The sequence below is a fragment of the Schistocerca americana genome, chromosome 10 (genome assembly GCF_021461395.2).
Source record: "Schistocerca americana isolate TAMUIC-IGC-003095 chromosome 10, iqSchAmer2.1, whole genome shotgun sequence".
Taxonomy (NCBI): domain Eukaryota; kingdom Metazoa; phylum Arthropoda; class Insecta; order Orthoptera; family Acrididae; genus Schistocerca; species Schistocerca americana.
Genome location: NC_060128.1, coordinates 181,842,132 through 181,861,061, shown reverse-complemented (window position 1 = coordinate 181,861,061; position 18,930 = coordinate 181,842,132). Strand labels below are relative to the sequence as shown.

Below are 18,930 nucleotides of genomic sequence, written 5' to 3'. Positions count from 1 at the left end.
CGCGCCCAAAAATCAGAGTTACAAGTACGTCAAAGATCATAGTGACAAAATAAAGAATACACATAAGAATAATATCATTGCAATATAAACATATCGATGTATCACAAATGAAATCAAATCTGAATGTTGTCTCAGAAATATGTTAAGTAGTTAACAGAAACACAGTAGAATATTACTGGTATCGAGAGGTTCACATGAGGTGCCGTAATGGTTACGTAATTCAAGTACCATTACATGGTACAGATGAACACGCAGCTATAAATGCGATCACAGACTGTCAGCTGACAATTGTAGATTAATACTATACCATTTGTATCTGGATATTACTTCAACATAAATTATTCTAATATTGTTTGCAGTCATTCATGTTTGGTAGATCCATTGTCAGAGGGATGTTTTATAGTGGTACAGACAACGTACAAACGATGGATGAAATCATAGCAGCTTAGATGAGATATTCTGCCTTTAATGTCTTGTTACAGTGACGATTGATTAATCATAATGTTTTATTACATGTCTTTTTACATTCCATATTTTACATAATTTTTATTTTAAGATATTGTTATTCTTTTTAAGAAATAATGGGCGTTATTAACACTTCGTTTTCTTAACGTCTATGTAAAGCACAGCATTGACCTTTACTTTAAGGATATGTCACATCTACTTTGGTAAGCAAACTTGACGACTCAGTGCCATGGTTAAACGGCTGCCTATATTTTAAGGTTGCGCTTTGCACAATGCTTTTGCTCTCTTAGGCTAAAAATATTATGTAAACGTTTCTCAAAGAATATTTTAAGTGTGTACTGTGTTCATTTGACTGTAGCGCGGCCTGACGATCGTACTTGGTACAGAAACTGGTAGTCAGTACGTTAAATAAAATAGCGACTGTAAACTAATATGATTTTTATGTCCTCTTCGCGTTGTCCGTCACGTATTACTTTGTGTCCAAAGTTGTAATTTCTTCGCTTGGTCTACTTCGTAGTCCTCGATTTTTGTGTTAAATTTGTCGCTAATCTCATTTGTGCTACGCCCCCCACATTACTTTCGTCGTTATACAGTTTACTGTCTATCCATATTCTGTGCTCATTAGACTTCGCATTCCGTTCAACAGATCTTCACCTTCCCTGAGGCAACGCCATCAGCAAATCTTATCATTGGTATCCTTTTATCCTGAGTTTTAATCCTATTGCTGGATCTTTCTTTTATTTCCGTCACTGCTTCTTCGCTGTAAAAATTGAACAGTGTGGGAGAAACGCTAGCTTATACTCGTTTTAATCCGAGCACTTCATTCTCGGTCTTCCATTATTGTTGTTACTACTTTGTTCTGGTACATGTTGTTTGTTACCCATCTATGCCGACAGCTTACTCTTGATTTTCCCGAGAGTTTCGAACATCTTGCACCATTTCACTTTGCCGATCGCTTTTTGTAGGTGGCCAGATCCTACGAAGGTACCTTGCTTTTTCTTAGTTATAGTTTCTATTATCAATCATAACGTCAGTGCTGCCCCTCTGGCCCCTTCACCTTTCCTAAATTCAAACTGATCTAACTGACCCTCTGTTTTCCATTCTTCTGTACATTATTCTTCTCAGCAACTTGGGTGCACGTGCTTGCTAAGCTGGTTGTGTGGAAGTTCTCACACGTATCTACTCTATCTTCAGAATTGTTTGAATGGTATTTTTCCGAAAGTCTGATGGTATATCTTTGGACTCATTAATTGTAAAATCCAACTTGAGTAGTCATTTGGTTGTCAGTGTCCCCCACCCCTCCCAATGATTTCAAACAATCCGAAGGGGTGTGATGTATCCCCTCCGCCTTATTTGACTGCACCCATTTGAAGGTTCTGTTTAACTCTCACTCTAACACTGCATCCTCTCTGACTTCCATATTGACTTCTACACTCCTGGAAATGGAAAAAAGAACACATTGACACCGGTGTGTCAGACCCACCATACTTGCTCCGGACACTGCGAGAGGGCTGTACAAGCAATGATCACACGCATGGCACAGCGGACACACCAGGAATCGCGGTGTTGGCCGTCGAATGGCGCTAGCTGCGCACCATTTGTGCACCGCCGCCGTCAGTGTCAGCCAGTTTGCCGTGGCATACGGAGCTCCATCTCAGTCTTTAACACTGGTAGCATGCCGCGACAGTGTGGACGCGAACCGTATGTGCAGTTGACGGACTTTGAGCGAGGGCGTATAGTGGGCATGCGGGAGGCCGGGTGGACGTACCGCCGAATTGCTCAACACGTGGGGCGTGAGGTCTCCACAGTACATCGATGTTGTCGCCAGTGGTCGGCGGAAGGTGCACGTGCCCGTCGACCTGGGACCGGACCGCAGCGACGCACGGATGCACGCCAAGACCGTAGGATCCTACGCAGTGCCGTAGGGGACCGCACCGCCACTTCCCAGCATATTAGGGACACTGTTGCTCCTGGGGTATCGGCGAGGACCATTCGCAACCGTCTCCATGAAGCTGGGCTACGGTCCCGCATACCGTTAGGCCGTCTTCCGCTCACGCCCCAACATCGTGCAGCCCGCCTCCAGTGGTGTCGCGACAGGCGTGAATGGAGGGACGAATGGAGACGTGTCGTCTTCAGCGATGAGAGTCGCTTCTGCCTTGGTGCCAATGATGGTCGTATGCGTGTTTGGCGCCGTGCAGGTGAGCGCCACAATCAGGACTGCATACGACCGAGGCACACAGGGCCAACACCCGGCATCATGGTGTGGGGAGCGATCTCCTACACTGGCCGTACACCACTGGTGATCGTCGAGGGGACACTGAATAGTGCACGGTACATCCAAACCGTCATCGAACCCATCGTTCTACCATTCCTAGACCGGCAAGGGAACTTGCTGTTCCAACAGGACAATGCACGTCCGCATGTATCCCGTGCCACCCAACGTGCTCTAGAAGGTGTAAGTCAACTACCCTGGCCAGCAAGATCTCCGGATCTGTCCCCCATTGAGCATGTTTGGGACTGGATGAAGCGTCGTCTCACGCGGTCTGCACGTCCAGCACGAACGCTGGTCCAACTGAGGCGCCAGGTGGAAATGGCATGGCAAGCCGTTCCACAGGACTACATCCAGCATCTCTACGATCGTCTCCATGGGAGAATAGCAGCCTGCATTGCTGCGAAAGGTGGATATACACTGTACTTGTGCCGACATTGTGCATGCTCTGTTGCCTGTGTCTATGTGCCTGTGGTTCTGTCAGTGTGATCATGTGATGTATCTGACCCCAGGAATGTGTCAATAAAGTTTCCCCTTCCTGGGACAATGAATTCACGGTGTTCTTATTTCAATTTCCAGGAGTGTATTTCTTCTTCTATCGCATTATCAGACGGTTTATCCCCTTTATAGAGACTTTGGATGTACACTTTCCATTTTCTACTGCCTCTTATGTGCTTAACAGTAACATTCCTCTCGCACTGTTAATTTTGACGACCCTGTTTGCAATTTCAGTGAATTTATTTTGCTTCCCTATATGATGGCTCAATCCCTGTGACGACCATATCTCTTTCAGTTTTTTGTCATTTTCTCTGCTTGGCTTCCCTGAACTGCCTATTTATTTCATTCCAAAGTGATTTTTATTGCTCTATTTCTGTACTTTCCTGAATATTTTTGTACTATCCTTCTTTGTTGATCAACTGAAGTATTTTAGTGACAGTAAGAAGAACATTGCTTTGTGGCAGCTGCAATCAATAACAAAAAAGGCAACTGAAGGAATGTAATGGCTTTCATCTTCACAAGATATATCCGTTTCGGAATATAACTAGAGTGGTCCCTGTTCCCAACTCTTTACTGACGCAGCTATCCATGGTGTTCTATCCTGTGTGAGCATCTTCATCTCCTTATAACTATTGCAGCCTACATCGTCTGAATCTGCTTACTGTATGTTCAGGTCTTGGTCTGCCTCTACAGCTTTTGTACCCCACACTTCCTTTCGTTACAATACTGTCGATTCCTTCACGCTTCACAGTACATCGTATCAACTGATCGCTTGTTTAGGTGAAGTTGTGTCGCAAACTTTTTTTCTCCCCAGTTCAGCTCAAGTAGTTCTTCGTAATTCACCCATTATACAGTGGCACCACCTTTCAAAAGCTTCTACTCTCTTCTTGACTGAACAGCGTATCTCCCACATTTCACTTCCGTACAAGACAACACTCCAGACAAATCCGTCCAGAAACGACTTACTAACATTTAAATTTATCTGATGTAATTAAATATTCCGTGAGACACATGAGTCTCAATATTATCTAGGACAATGATAAAAGATGAAGAAATGAATTATATTTGTGCTATTCCTGGGATTTGAAGCTAGATCTCCTTCAAACTAGGCAGATGTGCTAGCTACTACAACACCATAACAGTATCGGTAACAGAAATGGTTCAAATGGCTCTGAGCATTATGGGACTTAACTTCTAAGGTCATTAGTCCCCTAGAACGTAGAACTAATTAAACCGAACGGCTACAGTGGTGTAACAGCTAACCCCATCTGCCTAGTAAGCACAAGATACAGGTTCAAAGTGTTGGCCATAACACAGATTTTAATTCATTTCTTCAGCTTCTCTCTTTATCATAGATGAAGTTGCGACTCGTGTGTCTCAGGCAATACTTAGTTATATCAGATCTATATATTACCTATGCCTGAGGCACAGGCAAGTTATCCCCATTACTTCAAAGCTACGGTGCTATTTGAGTTCAAACTTATCGTCTATGTTGAAAGGTTTCTCTTTTAGATAAGCTTCCCTTGCTATTCTCAGACGGCATTGTATACACTGTGCAACGAAATGGTATGGCCAAACTTCCAGGAAACATTCCTCACGTGGAAGAATAAAATACGATATATTGGCATGTGTCTGGAAATGCTTTATTTCTATGTTAGAGTTCATTTTCTATAATCCTTCATATACACATCATTCATGGGAAACACACAGAAATAGAACGCACCAGCATTACATGAAGTGTTTTTCTTGCATGAAATGTTCAAAATACGCTTTTGGCTACGTTTGCTTAGGGTGTACAGTCAGTGGTCATGCTTAGGTTCACAGCCAGTTTATGTTGGTCCAATTGAAGGGAGGTAATGTTGACATGTGGCTCACTTCACTGCTTGTGTTGACATGGGATTGACTCCATTGCTCTACTAGCATCAAGCTCATGGGGATCAATAGTTTTATGTTCATCTCGGACTTGGTTTCTGGTACAGTGCAATGGAAGTGTACTCAATTTGTGACCTGAGGTTTCCCCGGTGTTGGCTTCGGTCACACAGCTTGAGGCTGTTGCCAATGGGCATCACTGTGGGGGTCCGGATGGGGGTTTGTCGGGGACGGCCAGCTCGTCCCACGCATCCCCTGATCGGACTACGACTGTGGTTGCCCGGGGTACTGCCCGCATTGAGGCTGATCCCTCACCTGTGGTAGAGTGGGAGGTCGTCTCAAGGTGTGGCAGGGGGCGAAAGACATTCCGGAGGGCTGAACGGAAAGCCTCTCCAGTTTGTCTGACGAACCAGTTTCAGGCTCTGTCTCAGGCTGATACTGATCTTCGGCCTGACATGGCTGCCTGTCCTGTTCCAGAGGTTGCCCCTCAGTCTGCAAGATCCGGGCAGTCGCAGAGGGTGGGCTTACTGGTAGTTGGGAGCTCCAACGTCAGGCGCGTGATGGGGCCCCTTAGGGAAATGGCAGCAAGAGAGGGGAAGAAAACCAATGTGCACTCCGTGTGCATACCGGGGGGAGTCATTCCAGATGTGGAAAGGGTCCTTCCGGATGCCATGAAGGGTACAGGGTGCACCCATCTGCAGGTGGTCGCTCATGTCGGCACCAATGATGTGTGTCGCTATGGATCGGAGGAAATCCTCTCTGGCTTCCGGCGGCTATCTGATTTGGTGAAGACTGCCAGTCTCGCTAGCGGGATGAAAGCAGAGCTCACCATCTGCAGCATCGTCGACAGGACTGACTGCGGACCTTTGGTACAGAGCCGAGTGGAGGGTCTGAATCAGAGGCTGAGACGGTTCTGCGACCGTGTGGGCTGCAGATTCCTCGACTTGCGCCATAGGGTGGTGGGGTTTCGGGTTCCGCTGGATAGGTCAGGAGTCCACTACACGCAACAAGCGGCTACACGGGTAGCAGGGGTTGTGTGGCGTGGGCTGGGTGGTTTTTTAGGTTAGATGGCCTTGGGCAAGTACAGAAAGGGCAACAGCCTCAACGGGTGCGGGGCAAAGTCAGGACATGCGGGGAACAAGCAGCAATCGGTATTGTAATTGTCAACTGTCGAAGCTGCGTTGGTAAAGTACCAGAACTTCAAGCGCTGATAAAAAGCACCGAAGCTGAAATCGTTATAGGTACAGAAAGCTGGCTTAAGCCAGAGATAAATTCTGCCGAAATTTTTACAAAGGTACAGACGGTGTTTAGAAAGGATAGATTGCATGCAACCGGTGGTGGAGTGTTCGTCGCTGTTAGTAGTAGTTTACCCTGTAGTGAAGTAGAAGTGGATAGTTCCTGTGAATTATTATGGGTGGAGGTTGCACTCAACAACCGAACTAGGTTAATAATTGGCTCCTTTTACCGACCTCCCGACTCAGCAGCATTAGTGGCAGAACAACTGAGAGAAAATTTGGAATACATTTCACATAAATTTTCTCAGCATGTTATAGTCTTAGGTGGAGATTTCAATTTACCAGATATAGACTGGGACACTCAGATGTTTAGGACGGGTGGTAGGGACAGAGCATCGAGTGACATTATACTGAGTGCACTATCCGAAAATTACCTCGAGCAATTAAACAGAGAACCGACTCGTGGAGATAACGTCTTGGACCTACTGATAACAAACAGACCCGAACTTTTCGACTCTGTATGTACAGAACAGGGAATCAGTGATCATAAGGCCGTTGCAGCATCCCTGAATATGGAAGTTAATAGGAATATAAAAAAAGGGAGGAAGGGTTATCTGTTTAGCAAGAGTAATAGAAGGCAGATTTCATACTACCTAACAGATCAAAACGAAAATTTCTGTTCCGACACTGACAATGTTGAGTGTTTATGGAAAAAGTTCAAGGCAATCGTAAAATGCGTTTTAGACAGGTACGTGCCGAGTAAAACTGTGAGGGACGGGAAAAACCCACCGTGGTACAACAGCAAAGTTGGGAAACTACTGCGAAAGCAAAGAGAGCTCCACTCCAAGTTTAAACGCAGCCAAAACCTCTCAGACAAACAGAAGCTAAATGATGTCAAAGTTAGCGTAAGGAGGGCTATGCGTGAAGCGTTCAGTGAATTCGAAAGTAAAATTCTATGTACCGACTTGACAGAAAATCCTAGGAAGTTCTGGTCTTACGTTAAATCAGTAAGTGGCTCGAAACAGCATATCCAGACACTACAGGATGATGATGGCATTGAAACAGAGGATGACACACGTAAAGCTGAAATACTAAACACCTTTTTCCAATGCTGTTTCACAGAGGAAGACCGCACTGCAGTTCCTTCTCTAAATCCTCGCACAAACGAAAAAATGGCTGACATCGAAATAAGTGTCCAAGGAATAGAAAAGCAACTGGATTCACTCAATAGAGGAAAGTCCACTGGACCTGACGGGATACCAATTCGATTCTACACAGAGTACGCGAAAGAACTTGCCCCCCTTCTAACAGCCGTGTACCGCAAGTCTCTAAAGGAACGGAGGGTTCCAAATGATTGGAAAAGAGCACAGATAGTCCCAGTCTTCAAGAAGGGTCGTCGAGCAGATGCGCAAAACTATAGACCTATATCTCTGACGCCGATCTGTTGTAGAATTTTAGAACATGTTTTTTGCTCGAGTATCATGTCGTTTTTGGAAATCCAGAATCTACTATGTAGGAATCAACATGGATTCCGGAAACAGCGATCGTGTGAGACCCAACTCGCTTTATTTGTTCATGAGGCCCAGAAAATATTAGATACAGGCTCCCAGGTAGATGCTATTTTTCTTGACTTCCGGAAGGCGTTCGATACAGTTCCGCACTGTCGCCTGATAAACAAAGTAAGAGCCTACGGAATATCAGACCAGCTGTGTGGCTGGATTGAAGAGTTTTTAGCAAACAGAACACAGCATGTTGTTATCAATGGAGAGACGTCTACAGACGTTAAAGTAACCTCTGGCGAGTGTTATGGGACCATTGCTTTTCACAATATATATAAATGATCTAGTAGATAGTGTCGGAAGTTCCATGTGGCTTTTCGCGGATGATGCTGTAGTATACAGAGAAGTTGCAGCATTAGAAAATTGTAGCGAAATGCAGGAAGATCCGCAGCAGATAGGCACTTGGTGCAGGGAATGGCAAGTGACACTTAACATAGACAAATGTAATGTATTGCGAATACATAGAAAGATGGATCCTTTATTGTATGATTATATGATAGCGGAACAAACACTGGTAGCAGTTACTTCTGTAAAATATCTGGGAGTATGCGTGCGGAACGATTTGAAGTGGAATGATCATATAAAATTAATTGTTGGTAAGGCGGGTACCAGGTTGAGATTCATTGGGAGAGTGCTTAGAAAATGTAGTCCATCAACAAAGGAGGTGGCTTACAAAACACTCGTTCGACCTATACTTGAGTATTGCTCATCAGTGTGGGATCCGTACCAGGTCGGGTTGACGGAAGAGATAGAGAAGATCCAAAGAAGAGCGGCGCGTTTCGTTACCGGGTTACTTGGTAACCGTGATAGCGTTACGGAGATGTTTAATAAACTCAAGTGGTAGACTCTGCAAGAGAGGTGCTCTGCATCGCGGTGTAGCTTGCTCGCCAGGTTTCGAGAGGGTGCGTTTCTGGATGAGGTGTCGAATATATTGCTTCCCCCTACTTATACCTCCCGAGGAGATCACGAATGTAAAATTAGAGAGATTAGAGCGCGCACGGAGGCTTTCAGACAGTCGTTCTTCCCGCGAACCATACGCGACTGGAACAGGAAAGGGAGGTAATGACAGTGGCACGTAAAGTGCCCTCCGCCACACACCGTTGGGTGGCTTACGGAGTATAAATGTAGATGTAGATGTAGATGTACAGAAATCTTGAAAATTTCTCGGGTATTCAGCCGGGTAGCGTCTTCCAAGAGGCGCGATATTTCGGCAAGCCGACTTCTTGCCATCTTCAGGCGTTCTTGGTGTCTGATTCATCTCTGATGGATGCCGACTTCATATAATCACCGCCCCTCTCCTGCAGCCTCCGTCTGGGCACTTCTGAGTGGTGCACAGCTGGTGGTGGGGGAAGGACGGCGCTGGATAGTGGGGGAAGGGCAGCGCTGGCTGGTGGGGGAAGGGCAGCGATGGGTGGTGGGGGAAGCGCGGCGCCCCGCGACAGATCATGGGCCGCAGTCCTTCCGCGGCTATAGCTGCTTGTGGAACTCTGCCGCCGTGGTGGCAATGCTTCTTCTTCTTCTTCTTCTTCTTCTTCAGGTGTCCTGACAGGAGCGGATTTCCGTGTAGAGTGTCGTTGTGTTTTAATCATACTCAAAGCTGGATCCCAGGCTTTGCTTAACTGGAAACCGCTGTCTTTATTTATTAGTTCATCATGCAGATGGATCTCCACTGCCTCTTTGAGGATGCAGTCCCAGATGGTGTTCGATTGCTGTAACACCTTTGTGCCATCGTAGTTCATGTCATGTCCATGTGAGATGCAGTGCTCTCCCACAGAGGACTTGGTCGGCACGGGTAAGGGATGCAGTAAACTCCCGGTTTCCGGAGTCCTAAGTCGTCCTTGACAGATCCTAAAAACGGTTTCGTTTTGGATGGAGGGCAAAACACGCACTTGACATTTCTTTTCTGAGCGGAGCGCGGGGCGCCGCCCTTCCCCCACCACCCAGCGCCACCCTTCCCCCACCACCGGCCGTGGACTACTCAGAAGAGCCCAGACGGAGGCTGTGGGAGAGGGGTGGAGATTATATAAAGTCGGCATCTATCAGAGACCAATCAGACACCAAGAACGCCTCAAGATGGCAAGAAGTCGGCTTGCCGAAATATCGCGTCTTATGGACGATGCTACCCAGCTGAATACCCGAGAAATTTTTCAAGGCGAGTACTCAGATGCGGAGTTGCCTGTTGCCCATTTTCTATATTCATTAGCAGATGATAATGGCCATGGCGCTCAACTTTTGTATCAGGAGAGATTTTCAGAACGACGGTGCCCAGACGGGAGGATGTTAGAAGCAACTGACCGTCATCTGAGGGAGCATGGGGCCATTAAGCGTGATAATCACGAAGCGACTGGGGGATGCCTAAAAGGACAAGGACACCTCAACTGGAAGAGGAACTTCTTCGTGCAGTTGATGACAACCCATAGTGCCAGAGTAAAAGATTTAAATGAGACAAATAATGTTGACCCTATGACTGTCTGGAGAGTTCTGCATGAGAACCACCTATATCTGTATGAATATGGAGTTCGAAAGCACAGATACCATTGGTAGTCAGCCGCTCTCGCAGAGTGAAATTACAGTGAAATCCAGACCTTTGTAGCTGCTTACAGGTGTTGATAAATATCAATGGGGCAGCTGAAAATGTGTGCCCCAACCGGGACTCAAACCCAGGATCTCCTGCTTACATGTCAGACGCCCTATCTGACTGAGCCATTAAGGATACAGAGGATAATGCGACTGCAGGGACTTATCTCTGGCAAGCTCCCCATGAGACCTACATTTCCAACTTATTGTGCACACAGCACATTTGTAGTGTCCCTGTCCATTATCATCTGTGTCCTCGATGGCACAGTCGGACAGCGCATGTGCCATGTAAACAGGAGATCCAGTGTTCGAGTCCCTTTCGGGGCACACATTTTCAGCTGTCCCTGTTGATATTTATCAACCCTTGCAAGCTGCTACAAAGGTCTAGATGCCACTGTAATTTCCTACTTCTAGAGCTGCAGATCACCAATGGTGTCTGTCCTTTCGGACACCATATAGATGAGGCTTACCAGCCAGTGATCATCTGCAGTGTGGACGCACTCTCATGGCTCAAAGTCTTACGGGATTCGGTAGATTGACTGCCGAGAGTAATGAGTTTAGTGGGCAGGGGCACTACAAATGTAGTGTGTGGACAGTAAGTTAGGAATGTGGGTCTAACGGGGAGCGTGCTAGAGATACATCCCTGCAGTCGCACTATCCTTTGTGTCCTTCATGGCTCAATCAGACAGAGTGTGTGCCACGTAAGCAGGAGATCCCGGGTTCAAGTCCCTGTTGGGGCACATATTTACAGCTGTCCTCGTTGCTATTTATCAACGCCTGTAAGCAGCTACAAAGGTCTGGATTTCACTGTAATTACAACTGTATCTGTATCATGTACAACGTGTGTAGACACCATAATCAGTAGATTTTCCTGCACTTCCGCGAATAGTTCATTCAACAATGGGTCAGCTATCAATTTCGTACAAGTGTAGACTTCACAAATGGGGCTTCATTTCACCATGATCAGATTATAAATTTTCACAATCAGCACATATCGGTTGCCGAGAATACTCACGAAATTGTGGGATCACGTCACCAAAATAGATTTTTTGTCGACGTTCTTCCACCACGACTGAACAGAGAAACTTGCCATGTTTTCTTAGAGAAAAAATCTACTCGCTCTGGTAGAACAATTGCCTAAGTGCGACAAAACGTGTTTCATGCAAGGAGGAGTTCCACCTCGTTTCAAGGTCAACGTTTGTAGGCTTCTAAATAACAGATTCATTGACAGATGTATTGGCAGAGGCGGACCAATTCCCTGGCCCCATGCTGTCCAGGCCTAAATGGACTACACTTTTATTTGTTGGGACATTTGAGGGATCCTGTGTACGGAAATATGGCACAAGGTGTATAGAATCTGTGTGCCCATATTGTGGAAGGCTATGAAATGTATGATTCTCCAGGGATACATCAGCCCATCAGGGATTGGATGCAATCATGGGTTGAAGCATGTATCCTCGGTAACGAAGTGCATTTATAAAATTTCATTTAGGAAAGTGTTACATACTGTGCTGATACGTTTTGTCCTAAGTGTTCCCCATAATTATCGTGATTATGAAGAGGTGCAGGAAATGAGAGTTTCTGGACCCAAGTCTGTATAACGTGTGAGGAGTGATTCCCGCAAGTTTGGCCACCTCTTTTTGTTACATCCTGCAATTCGTCTTGTTACATCGTCCATTACATTGTAAGACAAAGAAAAGACGCACCGCGAACGAATTATCCAAATGGAACGGAAATCGGTACGTGTTATGGGCATGCACAGACGGACAAATGAGCACAGTTTCAGAAAAATTGCATGATTTTTTCAGGAGAAAGAATTTCAAAAATTGCACAACTTAATGTGTTGGTCCTCCTCTGGCCCATATACAAGCAGTTATTCGGCTTGGCTTTGATTGACAGATGTGTTGGATGTCCTCTTGAGGCATATCGTGCCAAATTCTGTCCAATTGGTCCGTTATATAGTCAAAATCCCGAGCTTATTGGAGAGCTGTGTCCATAAAGCTCCAAATGTTCTCAACTGGCGAGGGGTCTGGCGATCTTGCTGGCTAAGGTAGTGTTCGGCAACACGAGTAAAAACTAGCTCCCATCTTGTGCGGGCAGGCATTGTCTTGCTGAAATGCTACCCTAGGATGGCTTGCCATGAAGGGCAACAAATTTGGGGCGTGGTATTTCGTCGACGTACTGCTCTGCTGTAAGGGTGCCATGAATGAAAACCAAAGGGGTCCTGCAGTGCAAAGAAATGGGACCTGAGGCCATCACTCATGGCTGTCAGACCGTACTGCAGATGACAGGCAGGTCGGTATTGCATTACTGCCCAGAGTGTCTCCAAATACATCTTTGGCGTGGAATCTCATTGAGTAGATGAGGATTGTCTTCGCTGATGAGGCACACTTAGAACTGAGCCCCAATGACCAACAAAGATGTCTCTGGCGACGCCTTGGACAGTGGGGGGATACCAAACTTCCTATCGCCTGCCATATGGCCCGACAACCAGGAGTTGATGATGACGATATTTGGTTTGTGGGGCACTCAACTGCGTGGTCATCATCGCCTGTACAAAGCCCCAATTTTTACACAGTCCAGTTCCTACACAGTCCAATCTAGTCACTGTCACGAATGATGATGATGATAATGATGAAATGATGAGGACAATACAAACACACAGTCCCTGGGCAGAGAAAATCCTCATCCTGGCTGAGAATCGAATCCAGGACTCCACCATCTAGAGGTGGCAACACTAGCCACTAGACCATGAACTGCAGACTCACACACAACCAGGAGTGATGGCCTGGATTGCCAAACTCTTTTCTTAGAACGACCCCTTTGGTTGTCATCTCTGGCATCCTTACACCACAGTGATGCATCAACAACATTCTGTACCCAGTTTTGTTACTCTTCAAGGCAAGCCACCCTGTGCTTAGATTTCAGCAGGATGACGCCCACTCGCACAAAGCGAGAGTGTCTACTGCTTGTCTTCGTCCTTTCCAAATACGTTGGCCAGCAAGGTCGCTGGACCTGTCCCAGTTGAGAAAGTTTGGAGTATTATGAGCAGGGCCCACCAGCAGTCTTGGGGTTTTGAGGATTTAATATGCAAAGTATACAGAATTTGGCATGATATCCCTCAAGACATCTAACAGCTCTGCCAATCAGGACCAGAGGTAGACCAACGTAATATTGACTTGCTCAGTTTCCCTTTTGAAAAAATCATTTAATTTTTGTTATACAGTGCAGTTTCGTCCTCTATGTGTGAGGAACGTTTCCTGTACATTTGGCCATCCCTTGTATTTCCTCTCTTTAGTTGTTGCTTTGTCAAGTATTTTGCTGTGTATAAAGGCAAATGATAGGCTAAAAATGAAATGCCATGGTAAATAGTACATTATTGCTTACCACATTCCAATGTCCAGAACTATTAGTTACTAGTGTTACACTTGCCCTTTGGTGTCTGTTACTGTATCCTTTCAAGGAATGTGCTGACGCCGAGCCGGCCGTTGTGGCCGAGTGGTTCTAGGCGCTTCAGTCTGGAACCGCGCGACCGCTACAGTCGCAGGTTCGAATCCTGCCTCGGGCATGGATGTGTGTCATGTCCTTAGGTTAGTTAAGTTTAAGTAGTTCTAAGTTCTAGGGGACTGATGACCTCAGATGTTAACGTCCCATAGTGCTCAGAGCCATTTGAACCATTTGCTGATGGTGAGCTTGTTTGTCTCAACAGCTGGTTGACGATAACAACCCTGTACTAAAGCCCGTGGTGTCACACCTGCCACAACTGCGGGAGGTGGACTCCGAGGTGTACCCACAGATGTCCATGTCTACCGTAAAACTGGTTCCTGAAGAGCGGGGCAGCCTGCTGGTGTACAATGGGTCGCTCACCACGCCACCGTGCTCGGAGACCGTCACCTGGATCATCTTCCGTCAGCCAATCACTATCTCTTCCGATCAGGTACTGCAGCATGTGTGGAATCGCCAAGACTGTTAGCCAAATGTGGCAGGTCACGACAGGAGGCACAGTGGGGAGGTGCGTGTAGACCGAGTTTTTCCCATCCAGGTTGCAGGCGAACAGTAGCACAACCATAGACACTATTTTTATTCATTCTTCATTACTAGATGGGCATTCTGTTAGTAAATGGGTGATTTGCCTGTCAGGCCATGATGTACAAATTTTAACACTAAAAGGCTTTTGTATTCAAACAAATGTCACAGATAATTACAAACAATGTAGGAAAGCTAACCCAACAGCAATAGAGAGCTTTTTGAGAGTTTTCCGTTAGAATGTTCTAAACGGGGTACTAGCAGCAATAGGCAGCCTGGGTGGCTGATTAGAGGGATAAGGATATCATGTAGAACAAAGCGGTAACTACTCCAAAACGTTAGAAGTAGCCCATTACAAACAGAATTGTAAGGTGCTTAAAATGTTATTAGGAAAGCCAAAAACATGTAGTACGCAAACAGAATAGCTACTTCACAGGATAAAATTAAAACCAAATGGTCAATTGTGAAGGAAGTGTCTGATCAGCAGCACAACGTCGACGATATAAAGTCAGTTTGTAGTAACAATATTTCTGTTACTGATAAATCAGATATATGTACATCATTTAACAATCATTTTCTGAGCATTACTGGTGAATTAAATAAAAATTTAGTTTATACGGGGAATCGTATAACTCTGTTGGCAAATGCCTTTTTGAGATTGATGTTTGAAATACTCCTCTGTGATACAGAAAAGGGGGAGATTGGGTCAATAATTAAATCACTGAAGACTAAGGACACTCATGGATATGATGGAGTGCCCAACAGAATATTAAAGTACTGTGCTGCACATGTTAGCGCTGTATTTAGCCATATTTGTAATTGTTCCATTGGGAATGGTCAGTTTCCTGAGCAATTAAAGTACTCAGTAGTAAAGCCGCTTTATAAAAAGGGAGAAAGGGATAATACAGATAATTTTAGACCCAATTCTATGCCACCAGTGTTTGCAAAAGTTATTGAAAAGGCTGTGTATGTAAGGATAATTGATCATTTTATATCACATGATTTGCTATCAAAAGTTACTGTTCGGCTTTAGAAGTCGTTTAACAACTGAAAATACTATATTCTCTTTTCTCTGTGAGGTACTGCATGGGCTAAACCAAAGGTTTCGAACGCTTGGCATATTTTTTTAATTTAACTAAGGCATTTGATTGTGTTGATCACAAAATATTGCTCCAGAAGTTGGACCATTACGGAATATGGGGAGTAGCTCACAATTGGTTCACCTCTTACTTTAGCAAAAGGCAGCAAAAGGTCATTATTCACAATTTTGATAACGGCTGTCATGTGGGGTCTGAGTGGGGTACTGTCAAGTGGGGGGGGGGGGGGTGCCCCAGGGATCAGTGTTGGGGCCACTCCTGTTTCTTATTTACACGAATGATATGCCTTGTAGTATTACGGGTAACTCTAAAATATTTCTGTTTGCTGATGACCCTAGCTTGATAGTAAAGGATGTTTTGTGTGACACTGGCTCTGTTTCAAATAGTGCAGTTCATGATGTAAGTTCATGGCTTGTAGAAAATAAACTAACGCTAAATGACAGTAAGACTCAGTTTTTACAATTTCTAACACACAATTCAACAAAACCTGACATCTTAATTTCACAGAATGGGCATATGATTAGTGAAACTGAACAGTTCAAATTTGTAGGTGTTGAGATAGATAGTAAGCTGTCATGGAAAGCTCTTGTTAAGGATCTTGTTCAAAGACTTAATATTGCCATTTTTACTATTTGAACGGTATCTGAAGTAGCTCTTCCCATTCTTAAAGGATATTTTCGGCTCATGAATGGGCAGTTTGGGTAATAAGTGGTACAAGTTCACGAACCTCTTGTCGACCCCTGTTCAAGAGTCTGGGTATTTTGACATGGGCCTCTCAAAATATATATTCCTTACTCTCATTTCTTGTTAACCCCTTTTCAGTAATCTAGGTATTCTGACATTGGCATCTCCAATATATATATATTCTTTACTGTCCTTTCTTGTTAACAGTGTCAGCTTATTCCCAAGAATTAGCAGCTTTCACTGAGTTAATACTTGGCAGAAATCCAATATGCATTTGGATCCGACTTGCTTAACTCTTGTGCAGAAGGGTGTGCAGTGTCCTGCTGCATCCATTTTCAATAGACTACCACAAGAATTCAAAAATCTTAGCAGTAATCCACGCACTTTCAAATCGAAACTGAAGAGTCTCCTCATGGATCACTCCTTATATTCTGTTGAGGAGTTCCTTGAAAAATTAAAGCTGATTCCTATGTTGTATTATTGATCGCGTTTACTGAAACTTACGGCTTGACTTTTTTGGGTTTATAATCATTTTATTTTATCTGTTATTAATTTTATGTTGTAATTTCATGTACTGACACTTTCCATGACCTTGGAGATTTGCTCCTGAATTTGGTCCTATGGAACTAGATGTGTAAATAAATAAATACATAAACACTTTACTTTTAGGCCTACTGACACAATTAAACTTCTTTTACTGGATAATGTTAAGTAGAAATTGATAACTGGACGATGTGATAAGGAATTAAAAGTGCATGAATCGACTACTACCAATATCAAAAAAAAAAAAATAACTGAAGAAGAAGCTGGAAACTAGAAACATGGATCTGAAAACATATGGGATGACAGCATAATGAATTGGAAGTGCATGTATCCATTAATAATCAGCTGAAAAACATCACCTCAGGAGGCGTCAGATGTTGCATATGGAGGAGGGGGCACAAATATGGTGATGTGGTAAAGAATTAAAAGTGCATGCATCTACTAGTACCAATCTTCAAAACCTCACCATAGAAGAAGCTGAATACTGGCATTAGAGATATAAAAACGTATGGGATTACAGGGTAATGAACTGTAAGTGGACACCTTAAAACATGGCCTCAGGAGGAGCCAGAAGTGGCGCATGGGGGAGTGGTCACAGATGGGCTGTAGTGATGAAGTATTTAAAGTACGTGCTTTCACTGCTATCCATACGAGAAAACCACAGTAGGAGAGGCTGGCAGTCACATATGGGGTTAGGGACACACATAGAATGATGGGGTAAAGAACTGGAAGAAATGTATCCACTACTGCTCATTGTAAAAGCATTAGATCAGGAGAAATTGATAGCAGCATATGGGAATGGAGGCTTGCATGGGATGATGAAGAGAAGAATTGGATGTTCATGTGTCCACTGCTACTCACCTTGAAACTGTCACTTCAAGAGATCCCAGAAGCTTCATACATGGATGGGGACACATGGGGGTGACATGGTTAAGAACTGGAAGTGTGTATGATCATTACTACTCACCTTAAAGTTTTGATCACAGGAGAGGCTTGAAGCTACATAGGATGGCGGGATCAAGAATTGAAAGTGCATGTGTCAAAAGGATAAATTAGAAGATGCAAATGGGATGACAGTCTGAAGAATTGGAAGTGCATGCATCCGCTACTAACCATTTTAGAGAAATCACCTCAGAAGAAGGCAGAAGCATCGTAGGAGAATGTATAGGAGGATGAGGTAAAGAACTGGAAGCGCATGCATCCACTTCTGATCTCCAGTACATCACCACAGGAGAAGCTGACAACTGGAAATTGAGATGTGAAAACACGTGCGTTGACAGAATAATGAACTGTAAGTACATGCAACCACTACTAACCATCTTAAAAGATCTATGAAACTGTCTGCAGATGTTGTTGTCTATAACGAGATCGCAATGACTGAAGAACGTAGCAAAATAAAGACTGACTTGCAGAACTTCTCCTATCAAACACTGTCTACTTTAGTCAGCTAGGATATAACTCAGACAAAAGCAAGTGAATTCACTGCTGTTAAATTTCAGTTGAAGTTCTCATTTATAAACATACTGAAACATTACACTTATGTCTTCTATTAACATGTCTTCAGTGACCATGATTTGTTTGTGCTGTGCTGCTATAACCTAATAATCAGCTTAACCAAACTTCCTGTACTGAGTGGGTGGTTGGATGGTTTTGGGGAAGGAGACCAGACAGTGAGGTCATCGGTCTCATCGGATTAGGGAAGGACAGGGAGGGAAGTCGGCCGTGCCCTTTGAAAGGAACCATCCCGGCATTTGCCTGGAGCGATTTAGGGAAATCACGGAAAACCTAAATCAGGATGCCCGGACGCGGGATTGAACCGTCGTCCTCCCGAATGCGGGTCCAGTGTCTAACCACTGCGCCACCTCGCTCGGTGAGTGGGTGGCATATCTGCAATATACGAGGTGCATTCAAGTTCTAAGGCCTCCGATTTTTTTTTCTAATTAACTACTCACCCGAAATCGATGAAACTGGCGTTACTTCTCGACGTAATCGCCCTGCAGGGGTACACATTTTTCACAACGCTGACGCCATGATTCCATGGCAGCGGCGAAGGCTTCTTTAAGAGTCTGTTTTGACCACTGGAAAATCGTTGAGGCAATACGAGCACG

The 18,930-nt window shown here is 44.6% G+C and overlaps 1 protein-coding gene across 1 annotated transcript in view; it reads left to right on the top strand.

Annotated features, from left to right (window-relative positions):
- LOC124552370 (carbonic anhydrase 1-like) overlaps positions 1-18,930 on the top strand; it is a 120,460-nt gene that overhangs the window by 87,600 nt on the left and 13,930 nt on the right. The window contains exon 5 of the mRNA XM_047126635.1: positions 14,182-14,409. Coding sequence (XP_046982591.1) covers positions 14,182-14,409 — 228 coding nt within the window. The remainder of the gene's footprint in view (positions 1-14,181; positions 14,410-18,930) is intronic.